A 22,034-nucleotide genomic window follows, 5' to 3' on the forward strand; every position below is an offset into this window, starting at 1 on the left:
ACCATATATTTTGCGGGGGGTTTATATTCACAAGTTTCACAGGTCAGGTGCTTGTCATTGATTTAACAACATGCAAATATATATTGCAAATTTAATCACTTGTCAAATAGAATTGAATTGAATTGAATTGAATATTACTCTGATCCTGACAGGAATTTGCCATGCATGCCTACATGTTTTCATCCATTCATCCATTGCTGTAATCCATGATGGCAAATTTAATCACTTGTCATTTTGTCAAGAAGTCTTGATCCCCCAAATTTGACTTGCTAAATATAGTAAAATATAAAGAATAGAGAAAAGTAATACATTACTTTTCTAGTACATGTCTTTTTGAAGGATTGCATGGAATGCAGGGTGGATACTGAATTCCATGAAGGGGATGGGGGGTGTAACCAATATTTCTGGTGCTACTTCCGGGTTTCATCTCATTTTTGTCTTTTTATTTCTCTTGTTTTAACAACAAATAAAGAGGGAGTGCACACCCAGTGCTCCCCCCTCAGGATCCACCACTGGAATGGAATTGTTACTTGATGTCTTGTCTGTCACTTGACAGGTACTGTGAAGCTACCAGCTCTGAAGACCAAGAAGATAACGATCAAGAAAGGACAGGATTATGAACTCGATCCCGCTTTACCAGAATCCATCAATACTAATGCTGGCAGAATTGACACACTGGAGGCAGAAACACCTTCCTTCGTCACAAAGTCTACTGAACAGACTATTGAAGGTTGGAGATTTTGTACAATTTGTGACTGTGCATCACAAAATGAACAAAAAGTCGCACACACTGATTTTGTATGAGGACTGAAAATAGGTGAAATGGATCAACTTAGCCATTCTTGAATTTTTCATATTTTCTGAAAGAGCAAATCTTCTACAGTATGCAAATATTTGGGATCATAAAACAAACAGGAAAGTGTGTTTTTTAGTGGGTTATCTCGAACACTTTTTTTTAATAGAATAGTGTGATTAGGTGTGTCTTTAGAGTCTCCTTTTCATTTCTTAAAAACCCTGTACTCGCTTTCCACTTTCAACTCTTATTACTTTAGAAAGGATGATGCTAATGCTTTGAACATGAACAGAATGTGTTAACCCGTTCCATACTGAATTCTGAAACCCCCATAGACTTAACCCTAACTAGGCCGGGCTATTTAGGTAGTTGATAGAGCCGGGGGGGGGGCCTCCCAGGCCCCCCCTCCAGATCTCGGCCGTCGACCGCGCGATCGCGACGAAAATTGGCACACACATTGCCTATGATGTAATCTAATATACCATGAAGTTAATTTTTCAAAAAATCATCATTTATGCTAAATTATGCTAATTTATGCATGATGGTGCATAAAATCAGACTAATTGGTATAAATCACAAAATAAAGCTCAAAACAGGCACATTTTTTGTGTAAACATTCTTTTTAGTGTCCTTAGCAAATGCAATAAAGAAAAATTGTGATATCAGAAAAAATTCTTAAGTATTTTATTGTTTTTTTGAATTTCTTTTGTATTTCTTTGTTTTTTCGACTTTATGTTTTTCATTGTTTGTCTATGAAATTTGTCTGCGACATTGCTCCGAACAAGAAAATATGTTAGTCATTGATTTTAATCAATAAAACACCAAAATAATCATGCTTTTATGAAATTTGCCAGTAAGCACAGTTTGCATTGAAATTGTACACGAATTAACGTTTTTGAGCAATTTTTGGTCTGACATGCATGTACATATTTATGCGTAACTTCGGAACCGCGCGCCTGGGCGTCGCAAATTTGGTGTCAAAAGATGCGGGAGACTCGAAAGAAAAAAGTCATGAAACGTCGCGGCGATAGCTTTTTGCGATTGCGATACATCGTGCGGAACGTCGAGGGGGGGGGCCTTGGAGCCCCCCCCCGGCCTAGTTAGGGTTAATGCACAGGCCACCAGGTTCCTGTATGGAGCAGGTTGATAAAGCATGCTCAATTTCAGCTTAATCTTATAATCTCTTCATTGTTGTTACTCCAGTGGTTTACATCCTGTTTTTTGTCCCATTCATTGCACAACTAGCATGACTTGGTAAAAATTAAGTGCTTGAGTAGACCCTGTACTTCATGAGTGTATGCTTTCTTTCCAATATTTAGATAGGTTAGGAGAGTCCATTTGATTTGAGTTATACATCATTTTAAAGGTTAAAGTCTGCTCTTTCAGAATGTGCTCTTAACTGAAAATCCATGTCTGGCGACTCTTTCTTGGTTTTGTGATGCAGGGTCAAATGCATAGGGGTAAACTTTAATTGAATAATGTAGTACAAGTCTTTATGACATATAAGTTTGTATCACAATATGATCCATTGTGGTATAGAAGGCAAAGCTTTGGATCTTCTTCTTTGGATCTTTGAGTCTTGGTGTTGATTCTGTATGACTCTAGACAAGATGTTTAGCCCCTCTCTTTGACCGAGGAGCTTGCATGCATGCAAACCTTGCAATATTAGGTTAATAAAAGCAAGCCAGAGTCCTCTAGGAGAATATAGCTTACACTGAGGAATTTCCTTAGGGCAATAAGAGATTAATTTTGTCATTATTTATTTTGGAAAATATGTCTCCTAGTTCTTCTTGACTCTGAAATTGTAGGTAGATGATACTTTTTTTCTTTATTTCCTTAATAGAAATAGCAAGACAAAGGATATTTACACACAGGTTAACTGGTTTTTGATGAAGGACAAACTTGAAACTTTGATGCATTCGTTGAGGAAATTTATGTGAACAAAGTGGTTTAGAAGCAATCACTTGCTACAAACTAATAGAGGTATACCCTTCATTTTCCTGTATATTGATAATATCCTTCAAACCATAAATCCTAGGGGATGGCTAGTAAGTGATCAGTGGGAATCAGTGGAAATGATGGGGGATGATTGTTCCAATCCTTGTGGGATACATTTAGGAGTACATTATATGTCTATTGTTGTGTGAAAATTGTTGGCTTCAGAATGGTCTCATATTCAAGTAATGTGCAGTTTAATGTTTCCAGGTTAGCATGCCTGTACAGTGACGGGGCTTTAAACTGCACATTACTTGAATATGAGACCGTTCTGAAGCAAATAATTTTCACACAGCAATAGATATATAACGTAACTCTGAAATGAATCCCAGAAGAATTGGAACACTCATTACCCAGCATTCCCATTGATTCCCACTGATCAGTTACTAGCCATCCCCTTTAAGCTGACTTTTGATTCTCATGTATGAATATTCATGAAGTGTCATTCACATACACACACATTCATTACATCATGTAAACTTTCACCAAACCTTTCCACCATCCACAAAGGACCTGTTACTGCCACAGCGACACAGACCATCGTCACGGGCAACGGTGCTGCTGGGACCTTCACATCAGACGACAGTCTCATCAGTAATGTCAACCTTCCCTACATTGACAGCGTAGCCTTGAGGAGCACCGGAGATCAGACAATGACTGGTCAGGTGACATTTAATGCTGATCTGACCGTTGGAACAGCTGTGACGGTCAGTGGGCTGATCGGTGGGATATCAGTACCAGGTAAGGTCATTGTAGAATGATGTATAATATTGGACATAACCCTCAGTGACTATTCCAAATTCTTAAACAAACAAACAAACAAACAAACAAAAAAGCAGTGGTTTGATTTGAGTGTTAAGCACTGGTTTGATTTGAGTGTTATGTGTGCAATTGTTTTTCAAATTAAAAAAAGTACTGACAGGGGTATATAGCTTTTGCTGTGTTTTGATTTGTGTACTCTCTTTGTCCTGTGTTAGCAAAAGGAAGAAAATATCAAAAGTGTTATTTTTTGTGTGTAAATGAACAAAGTGTGTTTGTCATTTACAGTGAAATCAGTACAATGTTGTTTGGTTTTGACAGGATATCTTTCCATAGGTTATATTCCTATTCAAAACTTTGTATCCAAGGAGAATGTTCCAAGCCCAATGTCAGTAAAGATAACTAATATCGTATGATTTCTATTTTGCCCTTTCATAGTTGAAGCACACTGCATGTTATTCATTGTTTTGCTCTTGTGCAGCTCTGGAACTTGTAATATCTACTGTGAAATGTATGGTCATACGGTTGCTCAAATACCCATAGATACAGATAACTGTTGATGGTGTTTTAACCCGTTGAGGACGGACTGATTTTGCTACAACACGCATTTCCCATAGACACCTGCCCGAGTATACTCGGGACTCGTCCTCAACGGGTTAATATCAAACATTAAAAAATTCAATAACTTTCTTTGCAAATATGTCATGATATCAAATGCCAATATTCAATGAACATGGCAATTTCTGGCAAAAAAAAGGCAAAACAAAACACAAACAACAAAACATGTTGGTTTTTTTTAATGTCTCCAGTATTATCAAGTTTGTATTATTGAAATAATTGGGATAACAGAAATCAAGTAGGTACACATGTAAATGACACAGATGAGCATCAAATTTACTGTTTTGTGGTACACAGCACTTTGTTTCAACAATTAATTTTTAGCAAGAGATGTCATAATCAAATGGAGCATATTTTGTAAACCTTTTCTTTTGACACTGAGGTTGCATTGCTGTCATACACTCTCCATTTGTGTAATCACACAGCCAATGTCATGGACAAGAGTAGCACCCAGACTGTGGATGGATCGAAAACTTTTGATGCAAACGTCAACTTCCATGCCAACGTTGACGTTGACGGCACCGTCAATGGTCTTGACCTTAACACTGACGTAGTCCTGACAAGCCGGACTGCCACTGTAGCTGGGACTAAGACCTTCTCCCAAGACATTACCCTCAGCACACCCTTGGCTGTCGCCAGTGGAAAAACTGTTGATACGGTAATCAAGGGGTGCCTTTTGCCATGGCGGATCATATACACATGTATTAACACTTACCTTACCGAGGTCTCATCAGCTCCCATCCAAACATGATAAAGAGATCTTACACCAATTAGGGTAGTGTATGCTTGATATGTATATCCCAGCAGCTTACCTTAAAAATCATGTGCCCTTTTAACAAATTCTAGATGGAGACGTGATACAAAATGGTTCTTTCAGAAATTTTGAACTTGCCATTAAACATACTGATGGATTATAGATTCTGAGCAAAATGTCTTCAAAGTTTCAACTTTTGATGACTCTGAATATTGAATTTCTTGACATTTTTAAGGTATCTCCACTGAAATGAATCATATAAAAATTCTTAACGTTTCCTAGACAAAAACATATTTTCATTTTCAACTGTATCGGCAGTAGTGTGTAATATGCTGTTTCTTGAAAGTCTATGAGATCTCACTCTGTCAGTTTGTGTTTCATTCTCACATTGCAGTCTTTCATTCTTGCAAAAAACATGTCAATGCTAGGATCAATGTTATGCAGTAGTCTTAAAAACACCTTTTATTTTCAATCTTGTATTTTATGACATCATCAATGGTATTTCATGACATCAATGGTATTTCATGACATCATCAATGATATGTCATGACATCATCAATGATATTTCATTACATCATCAATGGTATTTCATGACATCATCAATGGTATTTCATAACATCATCAATGGTATTTCATGACATCATCAATGGTATTTCATGACATCATCAATGGTATTTCATGACAGCATCAACGGTATTTCCTTCTCCTGTTATCAGGTTGATGTATCAGAGTTTTCCAGTTTAGTGCTGAGTGTGAGTGAAGGTGGTTCGATCACTGGGGATGTGGACTTCAGCAGTCCTCTCACGATCAATGGTAATGTCGTCATTGACAACGATGAGATCAATGGAGTGGACTTTGTGGCTGCCTACGATGATGCTGTGTTTGTGGACACTACTCAGACAATCACAGGTTTGTAAGGATGAACACTTCTCTCTCATTCTCTCTCACAATCTCTTTTTTTAAATCTCCCACCTTTGCTCTATCTTCCTCCTCTATCTCTTTCTCTTTTTTCTCCACCTTTTCATTTTTCAAATGTTGTTAATGCTGCTCAAAAGGTATTACAACTTGTGCACAAAATTCTATATTTTCTCTTCTTGCCAGTGTTTTCCTCTGTCTATGTGGAAACTTTCATTTTTTTTAAAATTTGCATTTGTGTGTGTGTGTGTGGGGGGGGGGTAATAGTACCTAACATTTGAAGTGAATGATTAAGTATTTGTCGTTGGCATGTAAATGATTGATCTAAGACCTGAGGAATTCAGATTCTTGAATTAAGTTCCATCATTTCTTTGTTGTTGAATGTCTGAGTTACCTTGAAGAAGATTCTATCAAAATATCAAGCCTATATAAGCATACCATGGTGTAAGCAGAAATGGAAATGAAATTTCCCCTGTCATCCCATTTTCTGTGCAGCAAGCAAGACATTTCTGAATGATGTTGAAGCATCAGGCAACATTGATGTGACTGGAACGGTCAATGGAGTGGACATCTCTGAGCAGCTCTTCACACTCTCCACTGACCAGACTGTAACTACCAATATCACAGTGATTGAGGGCAAGGTGACCGCAAACCAGGACATCATTGTTGAAGGAGAGGTCAACAATATTGACCTGTCAGAAGAAGTGGTCTTGGTCAACACCAGCCAGACAATACAAGGTAAGAAAAAAGTATGCAATGGTGATTTGAAAATAGAAAATTCAAGATGAACATGCATGTCTCACTGGGGAAAAGAGTCAGCTATCAGAATAGTGTGATTACCACAAACACTCATTACCTTTGCCACCAGTAGCACTGGTTGTGTGACTGTGATCACCAACAAACCCTCTGCTCTTGTCAGTGGTGTGCTCCCAAAATTATCATTTTGGTCATGAACTGGTAATACAATAGAGATATTCCTCTTATATCGCTACCCTGTGGTTTTTTTTTTCCCATATCATCAGTATTCAGGTGTGAGTTTCTTCAATTTGTCTCCCTCTACAAATTAAATTTGTTACGATTGCAACGGATGATCTGTAAGTTAGATCAGATCAGCAGTTGCGATCTTAACAAATTCAATTTGTAGAGGGAGACAATTGAAGAAAATTACACCTAAACCTTCACCCCTCTGAATATCTTTCTTTCATCATCAGTATTGTTTGCAAAGAAGATATTGAAACTTCATTCAGAGTAATGAAAGACATATTCCTGTAGTACAGGCATAAAAAGCATGTTGGGATCTATACATTTACAAAAATGAAGAATAAGCTCTGTGAATATGATATAAAATTGGAGATCATCCAAAAATTGAAGAAGGGAATGTAGTTGATCAAGATTGTGTATTCATTTGATATATAATGTTATGCAGAACCATTTCAGATACGTAGCACTCTCATATATGTGACCCTGCACCACAAAACAAACAAAAAGTTGCCAGACATAGATTTTTAGTTAAGGGCAGTTCTGAAAGAGCACACACTCTGCAAAGTGTGAAGTGAGAAAAGAGGCCCTGAAGTACAGGGTTTATTCAAGTGCTTAACTGAGCCGTGCTACCTTTGCCATGAATGGGACAAAAACATGATGTTAACCACTGTAGCACCAACAATGAAGGGATTACTGTAAACGTCAATATTTTCGCGCGATTAATTTTCGCGCTGCGCGGCTCGAAAACATATTCGCGGGTTCTTAAATTCGCGCTCCGCAGCAGGTTAATACTACACAGTCGCTGTTTTCATCCAGAGCCTCGATAAGCGACATATCGAGCGGCGCGAGTGCGAGTACAAGCGCTCAACTACGTAGTACATGTACATGTATTTTACTCGATACATTTACTGTAGTACCAGTACTGTAGTCGCGGGGATGTAGCACACCAATCGGCCGTGGGCTCGGTGCGTGCGGTGCGTGCGGTGCGTGCGATGATACTGCTATATGCGTAAACATGTCTGTACCAAGGTGCCTAGTACCTCCTTGTCTGTACTACGTAGCAGCAAGGAGGTACTAGGCAGTACCTCCTTGGTAGCAGTATCATCGACGAAGCGCACACAATTCAGCCCGTTCAAAATGTGCATAGAAAATTGCGAAGATATATTCGCGGGTTTTTTAATTCGCGCAAGCCGAACGTAGCGCGAAATCCGCGAAAATTAATGTACCGTGAAAATTTCCACATTTACAGTATTAGATTAAGCTGAAATTGAGCATGGTCTAGCTATAACCACATTATGACCATGATAAATCAGACAATTTCAACTTTCAGAGCAGTAGCATCATCCTTTCAAAAGTGAAAAGGGTGCAAAGGATTTTCAGGAAATGAAAGGGGCCACTAAGAAGAACCGGATCACAATACTCACCAAAAAAGGGGTTGTAGAAAAACTGTGGAAAACCCACTTTCCCATTCAATTTATGATCCCAAACTTATGAGTAATGTAGAAGAAAAATAGCTCTTTCAGAACATATGGAAAAATTTGACCCATTTCACCTTTCTTGAGTCCTCACGTAAAATCAAGGGGTGCGACTTTTTGTCTGTTTTGTGATGCACGGTCAATTATAGCCAAACGCATGTTTAATTAGTCTGACCATACATGCATTTTTACAAACAATTTTATTATCTTTGCTTTTTATCTGAGTCTGCTTTTGAATATAAATGTTGATTTTCCTACTCTATCTCAGGCCTGGTTATATTTGAAGAAGACATTGTCGTGAATGGTTACACCTATGCTGATGATGGTGTAACTGTGGATGGTGTAGACCTCAGTGTGTATGCTGCATCTGTTGCTAGAATCGACCAGGACTCCCAAACCATCGCTGGTGCTAAGACCTTCACAAAGCTCCTTACAAGTTAGTCTCTTCACTACAAATTGATATATACTCCTATACAAGCCCCAAGTTTACATGTATGACTTGGGCCAAACCAAACCAAAGAAAGCATATCTGAACATACTACGCAGTAGAGCTTATTATATTGATGAACTTTTAATAATAATTAAAAAAAAACAGTGACTAATTCTTCATAGGATCAGAGTGGTACACTGTACTTGCAATATGCTGAAATTCTGACATATTCAAATTCATTGCTGTTCTCTATTAGGATGTAGTCTCAGGGTATTCAGTGCATGGGGGGAGTCACAAGGCCTAGTTTAGATTGTTCATGTATGCCTGCACTGCTCCACATACGGTATGTGCTGGAACAGATAGTTTGCACCTAGGTTGTGTATAGTTCAAGAAAGGTTTGCAAAAGTTGCTTCAAAATTTAGTTGTGTGTGCCAGTATGTTGCCAAGATTGCTTCCTGTGTTGCCACAAAGTGGTCTCAATGCCAATGCGCAAGTGATGCACAGACCCAGATACATGTACGTCCAAGTGTCAGGGTGGCCTATAATTTACCGTGTATGTTTTATGACACTAGGGTGATGTGTTGCAATATTCAGGCTTTTGTTTGCCTTTCATTTTCTCAAGTTTCTGGAGACCTGTCTGTTGGTGGTACCATCAATGATGTTGACATGGATGTCCTGTACACTGATGTGCTGTTGATGTCTGAATCTCAGAGTTTTGACGTGGCAGTTGATATCAAGAGTTCCATAGAAGTGTCTGGTGATGCTACACTGCAGGATACAATAGATACATTATCGATTCCAGAAAGTTTGGTCCTTTTGTCTACCGCAGATTCAATCTCTGGTGAGTGGCAATCCCAATGTTATGTTTTTTTTCCCATTTCTCCTTTTTTATAAGATGTTTTTGTATTTTATCTCTGTGATGACTAGACCTTGTACCTCAGAGTTTGGTGAAAATGAGTTTTTTTTTTTTTTTTGATGAATGGTCAGATAATCAGTTCAGTGATGTCCTGTCCAAATCCTAGCTGTCTTACCCCAAAAATGAAGCCACCAAGGCATGTCAAAGGAAAATGTATACCATTTGATATAATTATGGTGCTTTGGCTGCCATTTTTGTTTGTTTGTTTGTTTGTTTGTTTGTTTGTTTGTTTGTTGTTGTTGTTGTTTTTTCCCTTTGAACGTTTGACATTTTGCAGATACAAGGTCTTGTCACAATGTGCTCCTTCCTTTTGTCTGAAAGGAGAGTACATTAATTGCAACATGAATATGACAATGATTTGTAGCATGACATTGTCATGCTTCTGAAATAAACAGATCATCTGTTTATTCAAGATTATTGCAAGCCATTTTTTCCCCCTGAGATTCAGACAAGGTTATGTTTTTCTACATCACAATATGTGATACAATATATAGTATTTGTTAAATGCTAATAAGAAAAACATGAAGAAAATCAAACTTCTGTTACACTCCTAAAGATTTATGAATACTTCAAGGTTGTTCTGATTGGTGAATTTAGTGTTCATTTTGATGTTATAATATAAATATGCCTCGAAAAAAAAAATCAAAATTTGTATTGATTTTGTTTACTGCAGGTCTGAAAACATTCTCAGCACTTCTTGACGTGACTGGTAATCTGAATATGGCAAGTTCAAAGACAGTGAACGGCAAGGATCTATCAGTCTTTGATACAAGTGTGAGTGAAATGTAAAAAGTGAAATGTAATTTGATATTTTGTCTTTGGACAGCTAGATTGAGGAACAATACGATTTGGCAGAGAATGTAATTCTGAAGTTTAAAATTGCCCCGAGTGGTCATGTCTGTTTGCTAACTGTTCCTTTTTTTTTCTTTCATTTACTTGATTGTTGTCTGCTGGAAACATGAGTAGCTTAATGAAGAATTTTTTTCCCTTTAATATATTGACAGAATGACTTCAAACAGGCCTATGTGATTCTCAAATGGAGCCTCAAAACATTGAATGCAGCAAGTCAGTCACTAACGCAATGAAAAATATCCTCTCTATAGCCATAGTTATTTTGCCGGTTTGCATGACGTAGCGTTGCATTTATAGATTGCATTATTAAACTTTTTTTTTCTTGTCCGTTTAGATCCTGAAAAAATCTGGAGCACAATCTGTGTCTACAACTGGCATCACATTTAATAATGCATTGACTGTCAGTGGAGACGTGTCAGTGACTGGGACTGTGAATGGATACACTATTCCTGATGACTTTCTACTCCTAGCAGGAGAACAAACAATATCAGGTGAGAGAATCAATTAGTGAGTGTTCATATTTTTTTCACCATGTTCACTATCCATGGGGTGAAAAGACTGGAATTTTTTAGAATTCATGTGCACTGTGGTGTGGTTCAGATGCAAAGTGGAAAGGAAATCATTGTAGTGGAATTTTGTTATTTATTTATTTATTTATTTATTTATTTATTTACAGTTGAACCTCTCTTATCCGGCCTCCCTTTATCCGGATCTCTCTATTATACGGACGCAATCTCGCCGTGATTTTTTTTTTTTTTTTTATGATTACGGGAGGAAAGGGGGATTCCCAACTCCTTGAGAACTCCTACACAAACACACATGAATTACATATACTTGATACATTTCTTAATAATCATTTAGATAAATCATCCCAAGAATTTATAAAAGAAAATGATTTCATTCTTGCAAACACGAACCTCTATTTTGGGGTCTGTTAATGAGTGTAACAATGAAAAGGTTGCAGGATGCACATTACTACATGTGGTACTACAACGGGCTACATCAGTACATGTGTATGTATATGTACATGTATAAAGCATTGAGTCTCCCGTATCCGGCCAAATCCCTTATCCGGATGAGCCCCGGTCCCGACTTGTCCGGATACGAGAGGTTCAACTGTATGTATGTATGTATGTATGTATGTATGTATGTATGTATGTATGTATGTATGTATGTATTTATTTATTTATTTATTTATTTATTTATTTATTTATTTATTTATTTATTTATTTATTTATTTATTTATTTATTTATTTATTTATTTATTTATTTATTTATTTATTTATTTATTTATTTATTTATTCATTTATTCATTTATTCATTTATTCATTTATTCATTTATTCATTTATTCATTTATTCATTTATTCATTTATTCATTTATTCATTTATTCATTTATTCATTTATTCATTCATTCATTCATTCATTCATTCATTCATTCATTCATTCATTCATTCATTCATTCATTCATTCATTCATTCATTCATTCATTCATTCATTCATTCATTCATTCATTTACTTATTAATTTATTTATTTGGCAATTCAACATAAAATATGAGCGGACATAGAATACAGACAGAAAATCATATAACATGATATAAAGATTCTGATGATTCCAGATGCATATCGCTGGTTGCCAGGGCAATTGGCCAAACTGTCATTTGTACTGCATAAAGTACATTGTATGGTTGTAATCCTTCATACCTTAATTAGATAATGTTTGTGGATGTAGATTACTTTTAATTTGTTTATATTGAGCACATTCATGAATTTAGAAGAAAATAAGATGAAGTCATGATAAAAATGATTAAAACATTACTCTTATGTTTAGGGCATAACTTTACTGCTGTTCTGTAATGTTCTGTTTCTCTACGTCAAATGTGTATTTAGCAGCATGAACCAGGTTTGTTATTGCTAAAAGGACTGTATCAAAGCCATGTTGGAAGACTTGAATATTTCAGTCAGTGATTTTTGACCTATTCATTGATGGAATTCTCCTCCCTCAGGCTGCAAGACTTTTAACCAGCCATCTCTTCCTGTGAACACCTTAATGGAAACGGTCACCCTGACTGTCACTGGGACTTTAGATGATGTGAATATTAACAATCTCTACCGCCAGGCTTTGCTGACGTCAAATGGCAATAAATGCACCGTGGCTGGTCAGAAATCATTTCCAACCTTGGCAGGTGAGATTCTATGGCTAGGATATCCTCTGTGTGTTCATAATGTAACACTCATCTTGGTGTCCAAATCATCAAGCTAGTCACTCAGACACTTCACAAGCTGGGCAACATTCAGTTAATTTCCAACAAACATTCAGGGCAAAGGAGAGGCAGGAGAAGGAGGTCCTCTCTCAGTGAGTTCCAGTGGCAGACTTTTTCTTTATTCAGAACCCACAGGGTACAGTATTTCCATTTACATATTTCAATCGTGAGTACACAAACCGATCAAGAGGCTCTAAAGAAGAGTGTGACCTCAGGTCAAAGAAAGAACCAATGGAAAGTAAATATGGGGAGAGTATGAGCTAAACTTGAACATGAATGGAACAAAACAAAAGAATCATGAATTGTGGAGGTCAGTGGAAAGTAAAGAAGGTACTGGAAAGTATAGGCACAGAGGAAGGGGAAAGGAATTGGGATGTATGGAAGGCTAAGTGTGAGAAGAGATAAGGGGTCTGTATATGGAAAATAAACTCTGGAAAGCTTAAAGGGAAACTGAATTTATACAAATGTATTTTTGGACCAATTTGACACTCTTACAGTAATAAACGTTGATTAATAGATGATTAGTAGGCACTGACAAAATGTCCAACTTGTGTGTGTTTTGCATTTGTTTGTTACATTACTGTGTTTGTGTGGATTTCTCTTGAAATAAAAGTTACTCTATAGGCATCTCGCAACAAGTAGAGATATTCAAATTCATGAAATTCTTCCGTCGAGTTGTTTTTATTGCAACTGATTAACAAATCAGTCACAATACGTCGTGTGTGGCAATTTGTTAATCAGTCACAATAAGTCGAGATATTGCAGTATATTCATTGATGGTCTCATAACCATTGCAACTGAAAGTCATTTTTACAAAAAGACATTAATGTCTAACTGATACTGTGGTTACACAAAACTTTTCCAAAAAATCATAATTGTTGCAAACATTATTTCTATTTTATTAGATACCTGACATTTAAGCACTCCAATGATTGAGGTGTGATGTCTGATCTATAATGTTTTCTACCATTGTTTATAAATGTACTGGGTATATCTCATTAATGTTTTGATATTTTTTTTTCAGTTAATGGTGCTATCTCAGTAACTGGTACAGTTGATGGAGTCAACCTGGCCACTCTAACCTCCACTGCTGTCTACCTTCATGGAACTCAGTCAATAGCAGGTGACACTCTAATACCTTAACCCGTTGAGTTTCATTTTCCTTCGTGTACTTTCCCATAGACACTTGCCCGAGTATACTCGGGACTCATCATCAACGGGTTAACAGCAAAGTGGCCAAAGAGAAACAAAGAAAGAGATTTATAACAAGTTACTGCTCACATATTGTAGATGCACAGACTGTCTTTTAATGCAATGCTTTATTATTAGATTTATAAAGAGTTTGACCACCATGTAATTATCGTGTTTAGATTAGTGTTGTCACAAGCCACGGCTCTCTCAAAGTAGTGAGAATTTTTCCCCTCTGTGCAATGTCAAGGGTTATTGTAGGAACTCCTATCTTCATTGAAGGCATGTAATATTTTCTGCACATAGAGTTGGGTTATACATTTATTGGAAAGTAGTGAGTTCCATGAAGTGGTAAATATTCCTTTAAAAGTATGTTTCTGATACTTATGGAATATCACGAGGGATTTACCATCAAACTGTTGTCTTGCATAAATCAGGTCTAGTTACCATATACATGTACATGTATCTCTACTCTGATCTTTCAGCCCTCCAATTGCTTGATTTTGTGTGCAAGTATTGATGAATTTAAACAATTACAGCTAATATTTCTTCAGTATAAGGGATGCAGTGAACAGTCAATACAATTTGATGATGACATAATGATCATTTCAACAAAAAGATTTCCTCAGATTGTCATGAGTTATAATTACCATAATAATTATGATTATTATTTATTTGGCCATACAATTACAATATGTGTGTAACATTCATACAAAGGTATATGTAAAATGTAAAGGAATGACACATGGGCCAGGGCTCACAAAAGTAAAGTTCTTTGCTATTTTCCAGAGGCATATGAGCCCTCATATGTCACTCCCTGAGACATAATAAAGATCAGGTGCAAGTTTCTTCACTTTGTATCCCTCTACAAATTAAATTTGTTAAGATGGCAATTGCTGATCTGTAAATTAACAAACATGTTGGAAAAGGAACCAGTTAATTTACAGATCAGCAGTTGCGATCTTAACAAATTTAATTTGTAGAGGGAGACAAAGTGAAGAAACTTGCACCTGAACCTTCACCCCTCTGAATAATATCTTTCTTTCTTTCATTTTAAAATGCCTTGTCTGCCTTGACTACTTAACATAACAATGTCGGAATTTCAGAGCTTGGGTATTTGTTCCATGTTCATCGTGTCACTGCCGGCAACCATGGACAGCCTGGTGGTAGTGTCGCTGCCCGGAAAGCAGTAGATGACAGGTTTGAGTCCCACTGGTTCCTCTTCCAACATGTTTGTTAATTTACAGATCAGCACTTGTGATCTTAAACAAATTTAATTTGTAGAGGGAGGCAAAGTGAAGAAACTTGCACCTGAACCTTCACTCCTCTGAATAATATCTTTCTTTCTTTCACATAATAAAGATGTTCATAATAACAAATCTGATGCATCATAAATGCTGATTATTACACAAATTCTGTAAACTGTTGCCCATTGCAGGAGACAAGACGCTTACCTCCAATGTTCACTTCAACCAAGACGTGTCTGTCACAAACCAAGTCAACTCACTAGACTTTGCTGAAAAGGCTGAGACTGTAATATCTAAGATCGCAGCTGGACCAATCAGAGGCCAGAAAACTTTCTCAGGGTAAGCATGCATATTCTTCAGTTTGGCTAAGTCTGTGACCACACCCTAATCATTTTGAATAAACAAGATTTAGGGAAATTATTTCCTTAAATATTGGAGAAAGGATATTGTAGAGTTCAACCTGAACAACGTTTGTCATAATCAATCAAGTTCTCTTTCTTCAGTGTAAACCAAGGGTCGTTGTGTGTTACCACTTCAGTCACAGATAAAAGATAAACCATCTTCATGCAGCCTGCTCTAAATTTTACATGTAATTTTAAAAATGAAGTGTGCATGCAGTGTGTAGAGAACATAGAAATTAGGACTAATTACAAAAACACACATCAACAGTATAAACAAAAGAAAGAAAGTACATTGCTTTTATTATTATTATCATTATGTTACACCTGAGAACTGGAGAACATTCAATATATGAACTAAATGTTTTGTAGTTCAATTTAAATTAAGACTGCTAATCCAAGATTTCAGGGAACATTTTATGAGGAAATGTTTTTAGTCCAGTGTATAGTTAAGACTGCCAATTCTAAGACTTCGCATATCAGTGACTCTTCATGTTCTTGATGTTCGTTCTGCCGTTTTTCGTCATGAACCATGGGTATTTTCCACCGTTTTTATGTGTATGTGTGTTTTAGTGTGTGTGTGTGTGAGAGTGTGTGTATGCTCGCTCGCGAATGATGACACCTGCTGATTTGTTTCACCTCACAGAGGAATGGATGTAGATGGTGATGTCGATGTGAACGGTCTGGTGAACGGTGTCAACATGACCAAGTTTGAGGAAGTCTACCTCTCCAAGGAGTTTGAACAAGTTGTCTCTGGTCACAAGACCTTCACACAGTCACTCTATCTTGGTGAGTTTCTTCAGCTTTGTTTATCTCAGTGCATTTTTTATCTGGATTCCACTAAGTGTCTTGATGTGAAACATACAGTGTAATTCCAAAATTTGTTAATTCCGGATTTCTTTTCCCCCAATCTTGACTAACATAGATTTCAGAAGTTCTATTTTGCACCTTTTCACTTAAACTGATGTGCATTTGCTGCACTTTTTCAAATGCTAATTGCTAATTTATGTGTTGCCATTCCATACCACAATTAAGTAATTGTTTGTCACTTGTAAACGTCATTTGCAATTTACAGCTCAAACCCATAAGTACATCACTGATGCTGATCCTTTCTTGTGAACAGATTTGCAATGTTTCTCCTTTTTTTTTATTCTTCCATCAAGCTGATCTGAAGCTGGCGGCAGGGAAAACTCTAGATAATGTTGATCCGAGTGACTTTCTCCTCCTGAGCAGTGATGAAGGCATTAATGTTGCCATCACATTCGTAGATGACTTTGATGTAGAGGGTGACGCTACTGTTACAGGCGACATCAATACTGTTGATATTGTTGAGGTTTGTGAATTCATGTGCAACATTCAGTGCCCATCTGTACAGTGGGTTTATTTTTTCATGAATGGAACGTGAACAGTTGAATATTTCTTGACTGTGTTTCTTTTAAGTGTAACAGTTAATTCCCACTGAAAAGAAGGAGTGCTTCTTGTTCCATGACTGGATATTCATGTTTATGAATATGAAAAGGAAGCATTTTATCATACAGTAGCATGCACAGATGCGATGGATGCATCACTGTTACTTTATGTTTGATATTCATTAGTGCCTGTCTTCACATGGTAAATCTTGAATCAAAATCTTTATGTCCTCCTAAGGAATTCATTATTGTGGTCATTGTAGCTAAAACTGCCGAGGACTAAGTAAAAGATTTGCATCAGTGAGCAATCATAATGTCTTGTTGTACTTCCTAGGGATGTTTTCAGGTACACAGTAGATCAGTCATAGTCAAGAAATTTTACAATTGGATGTCTGATAGAGATTATGCCAATATAGTTCTCTAGGTGATTATATTAAAGTCTTGACATGTCTTTGCTCACTTTCTATTCTAGTTGAGCAACACAGTTGTTCGCCTGACAGGAGCAGACCAGGTTGTAGATGGAGCCAAATCGTTTCCTTCCATCACAGTCCACAACAATATCGTCATCGAACCATTAGGACTGGTGGATGGTGTGGATGTATCAGGTAAGAATTGAATCATGAAAAAAATGATACTGTTGGAGGTGTGCGTAGAAATTCAATATGGTCAAAGGCTTTGGAGTATGTAAAGCATTATTTGACTTAGGCCTGTATGTGTATATAATAGGTGGAGTTTCTAATTTTTTTCATTTTTTATTATGTGACGATGTCATTGATCCAGTAATATTTACTTTGCTGCTCTTAACATTCTGTGCTTATTAGCACCGATATGACTAGATTGACTGGCAGTACTTCACACAGGGTATTTGGCTTCTATTTACTTGATACATTTCAACTGCAAGCTTTGAAGTTTTAAGTTATGCTATGATACAATAAATTTGACAGAAATGACCACTGTCAGAGAACATTATTACTGCTATTTCGTATTCACTTTCGAATTGTGTATTTTTTAACTCTTTAATTATGTGCCATGTTCGCACGTCCACTCAGTCGACGGCATGCCAACTTTGCATATTCCGCTCAAACACACTAATTCGTGTAAACCGATTGATAAATAGCCTTATCCTGCAGTACAATGAAAGCTTTTCTCGCCCTTTTGTTCCTTTTACAAACAGCTTGCATTCTATGTGGTGATTGACTATCAAGCGGTGTTCCCAACTAAATTTGTGTGTAAATTCTAAGTTTCTCTCACGGTTTTATGTGCAGAAGTCATGCCTTTACAGTAATGTAGCAACTGGTTATTAAAAATATAAACAGAAATAAATTTGTCATATAATTTATATCAAAGCAAAGCTTGGCATTCCTCTTCAACTTTACTTACTATTATGCCAAGCTTAACAGAAATTTGTAGAATTTATATAGATTGGAAAAACAGAATTCTTTATGAAAGCATGACTACCTTCGTGTCTCAGAGTAACGTGGCACACAGGGGGTTTCCATCATGGCAAATAAAGAGTTAATTACAAGATTATTACTTTTTTTTTCTTCTGTTGACATACTTATCATTCTCATCCATTTTAGAGTAAGTAGTAAGAAACAATCAGTTACATTATTTGGCAGTATCAGGGTATCTGTTGTGTGTAACAAGGCATGTACATGTACGTACGTGTCTGGTGTGTAGGAGGGTGTAAGCCTTGCTTGCCACGATTAGATGTTCCTGGCGACACTTGTCATCTTAAAGGGTAGATATCCTTACCACGGAAGGTTGGGTTTTTATGCACTTCATTGCAAGGTCAAGTTGTGTTACATCTAGTGTTCATTTTTCTTCCTTCTGTCTAGATCTAGCAGACAGAGTTCTCGTCTCCACTCAGAGTAATGACATCTCAGTGAGGACGGTGTTTAGTGGTGGTGTCACCATCTCTGGTAACCTGGATACGGAAGCAAACATAGGAGGAGTCAACATCGGCAATCTCCTTCAGGATGCAGTCTTGCTCAGTGAGAATTTTGTGAGTTCAGAACAGAAATTTTCCCCATTCCATAAAGTTGTTGAGCACAAGGATATACCATCAAACCAGAACTTTCACTGCATGAAACTCTCGCGAATTGGAGCTGATGGTCTTCTTTATTGCGTGAATTTTTTGTGAATCGCCACTGACATTCAATGCATTGTATAGACGAATACTTTCACATGCATTTTACTTTGGTAAATCTTGGCTCCTTGCAAATTCTCAAAAGCTTCATGCATTGGAAAATTTCAGGATTTACAGTGCATTCCGAGAAAAACCTTTGTTAAGAGTATGAGCATTTCTAGTTCATACCCTGTACGTCCATGGCATAGACACTGCCTGCATTCATATTTTAATTTGATTTCAAATTCCTGATGATGATGATGATGATGATGATATCGATAATGATGATGATGATGATGATGATTATGATATAATGAACATCATTTAAGTAGCACCATTTATCTGTAGAAACATACAAAAGGTAATCAATATTCATCCTGTCCATTTGATCAACAGTGGTAGTAAGCTGTTAAACCCAAACATTTTTGAAATGTCAGCTATATGCTGAATATAAGCCAACATTGTAGTCTCTCATCTTGCCTATCACTCTTTTTCATTCTTTGTTCTATAAGGATATCACCGGGACTGTGGTCTTTGACTCCGAAGCGGTCATCATAATGACCGACATGACCTTTGAGGATGATCTCACTCTGACGGTCACCTTAGACCGGACGACACTCAGCAACGTTCTGACCACCACTGTCCTGGCTTCGACAGAGCAAGAGATCACAGGCAATGTTGTCTTTGATGACAACGTTGTGCTCCAAAAATGCCTGAGTATTGATGGTAAATCACGAGCAAAATTTGGAGTTGGCATTTTTAGAGTCCACAGGAAACAATAGGTTTTCCTAAAGTTGTGATAGTCCTCTAGTGTCACAGTTCATGCTATACTAGTTGTAAAAGTTCATGCTGTCGTATTTCCACAAAAACTGTTCACGTGTTGCATAAGTAACTTGTACGTGTAAATTATTTCTCATTTGATGTACATATGATATACCTCATTTCAATATCAGACAATAAGCGTTCTCCTATGGTATTCTAATATCTTTGTCAATACCTTTTTCATCATCAATCACAGTTTTATAATCTTCTCTTTCTCGACAACTTTATTCTCTAAAGAAATTATTCATGCAGGTTAGAGGGAAGAATATATGCTATAACAGATTTTACGAAATGTTGCCCTCTGTTTTTCAGCATCCAAGTGCTGACCTCGCTTCTGAAAAACATGATTGAAAAATCAAACCAGTTGGATTTGAAATATTATTTTCTTACCCCAGGTACAACCGATAACATCGACCTGTCGGAATATGCTGTCCTAAAGAGCGGAGAGCAGACCGTATCAGGCTGCACCCGTTTCCAGGCTGGTTTCCGTGTCAACGGGGACATGACGGTGGGAGGGACCGTGGATGATGTCAACCTCGCTACTCTCATCTCAGAGAGAGTGACGTACTCAACCGCTCAAACCATCACTGGGACATGGACTCTGGCGGACTTCACAGCAAATGGTAAAAGGACGTTCAGTCACTACATGTTAATCAACTAGGGACCCATTTTTCAACAATCTTTACAATTATAATGATGTGCAATAGCAGTTTCTATGGCGACAGCCAGTACTAACCAATTAGCTTTGAGCAACTGCCTTTTGCCATGGAACTGCAGTTGCTGTAACTACTGATGGTAAGGGCAATTGTTCCAGATTAGGGATGGGGAAGGGGGCATGATGGATATTTGGCAGGTTGTTATTTTGTACTGTTTTGTACCGTAGCTGTTATTTTTGTAAGGGTTCAATTTTCTCAATTTCATGAATTACAGTTGAACTGTAAATCAAACAGCGTGATAAAATGTCGCCATGCGCTAGGGTAATGGTGCACTGACCATGGCCTCGGTGTCAGTCCACTAGTGCATCTCACGAAAATGTCCCGGACCTCCTCAATCGTGAAAATATCTGTACACAAACATAACGACTTAATCTTTACATAATATTTATCAGCTCTCTACGATGTTCCCTCTCTCTCTCTCTCTCTCTCTCTCTGACTTACAACAATTGGATAAGTAAAAGGAAAGCCGGGTAAGCTTATTTAATCAAATGCAATAGAGATGTAAGTTTTCTAATCCTTTTTAAAACTTTGGAACGGTGACATATCGTTTGCTCCTGCGACAATTATTCCAATCTTATTTCTCTCAGGACTTAAGGTAAGGGTTGTGATAGGGTCATATGTTTAATTTGATGTGAGGATAAGAATTAGGGTTAGGGTTATGTTTATGGGTAGAATTTATGTTTGGCTATAAAGCTTGCAGATATTTCATAGGAGCAATTGCTGCAGGAGCAAATGTCATGGAATCTTTGTCCCATCAACTCTCTCCCTCTCTAAGAACGAGACAGTTTTAGCTCTCATGTTGATTGATGATGTGCTTCATATCTCAATCCCTTCTCCTGTTGTCCAGGTGATGTGGACATCGATGGGACACTGAATGACATTGATGTTGGGGGAGATCTGGTTACCATCTCTGACAATGCGGTCATCACAGGAACAAAAGACTTTGATGCTAATATCATCGTCACCGAAGACCTGGACTCTGCTGAGATCAATGATGTCGACATAGTGGCTCTTTCTCAGAAAGTTGTTCTCAATGAGGGATCATTTTCTATTGATGGACAAAAGGTTAGAAAATGCATCAGCGGTCAAATTATCCAGTGTCCGTCATACACGTCCTGTATGTAATTTATATGTAATTTTCATATGAGTGTATTCCAACACCTTGGAAATACTTTGTAATTTAAAGACCAAAACATAGCTTTTGTTTACAGTGAAGAGAATATGAGAAGGTATTGATCTCACTGATTCGACTGTAAATTGTGTCAACTTATAGTAACTAGCAGGATGCCTAATAAATATGCAAATATTTCTTCCCCTAAAAACGTTTGCTCTTTTGATTCAACTATGACACTTTGTGTACAGATTGTCAGAGAC

General features: G+C 37.2%; 1 protein-coding gene across 1 annotated transcript in view; it reads left to right on the forward strand.

Moving 5' to 3' along the window:
- Nucleotides 1–22,034, forward strand: part of LOC139741059 (uncharacterized) — a 38,388-nt gene that overhangs the window by 10,446 nt on the left and 5,908 nt on the right. The window contains exons 9-28 of the mRNA XM_071651645.1: nucleotides 557–730; nucleotides 3,299–3,529; nucleotides 4,591–4,823; nucleotides 5,636–5,828; nucleotides 6,330–6,572; nucleotides 8,559–8,726; nucleotides 9,343–9,561; nucleotides 10,310–10,410; nucleotides 10,823–10,995; nucleotides 12,379–12,391; nucleotides 12,503–12,674; nucleotides 13,777–13,875; nucleotides 15,379–15,526; nucleotides 16,232–16,374; nucleotides 16,749–16,918; nucleotides 17,467–17,599; nucleotides 18,833–18,999; nucleotides 19,635–19,848; nucleotides 20,340–20,567; nucleotides 21,508–21,725. Of these exons, the coding sequence (XP_071507746.1) occupies nucleotides 557–730; nucleotides 3,299–3,529; nucleotides 4,591–4,823; nucleotides 5,636–5,828; nucleotides 6,330–6,572; nucleotides 8,559–8,726; nucleotides 9,343–9,561; nucleotides 10,310–10,410; nucleotides 10,823–10,995; nucleotides 12,379–12,391; nucleotides 12,503–12,674; nucleotides 13,777–13,875; nucleotides 15,379–15,526; nucleotides 16,232–16,374; nucleotides 16,749–16,918; nucleotides 17,467–17,599; nucleotides 18,833–18,999; nucleotides 19,635–19,848; nucleotides 20,340–20,567; nucleotides 21,508–21,725 (3,440 nt within the window). The remainder of the gene's footprint in view (nucleotides 1–556; nucleotides 731–3,298; nucleotides 3,530–4,590; nucleotides 4,824–5,635; nucleotides 5,829–6,329; nucleotides 6,573–8,558; nucleotides 8,727–9,342; nucleotides 9,562–10,309; nucleotides 10,411–10,822; nucleotides 10,996–12,378; nucleotides 12,392–12,502; nucleotides 12,675–13,776; nucleotides 13,876–15,378; nucleotides 15,527–16,231; nucleotides 16,375–16,748; nucleotides 16,919–17,466; nucleotides 17,600–18,832; nucleotides 19,000–19,634; nucleotides 19,849–20,339; nucleotides 20,568–21,507; nucleotides 21,726–22,034) is intronic.

Source organism: Diadema antillarum, unplaced genomic scaffold, assembly GCF_040938485.1.
Source record: "Diadema antillarum isolate AM-2024a unplaced genomic scaffold, OU_Dant_1.0 seq00000900_RagTag, whole genome shotgun sequence".
In the NCBI taxonomy this organism is placed as follows: Eukaryota; Metazoa; Echinodermata; class Echinoidea; order Diadematoida; family Diadematidae; genus Diadema; species Diadema antillarum.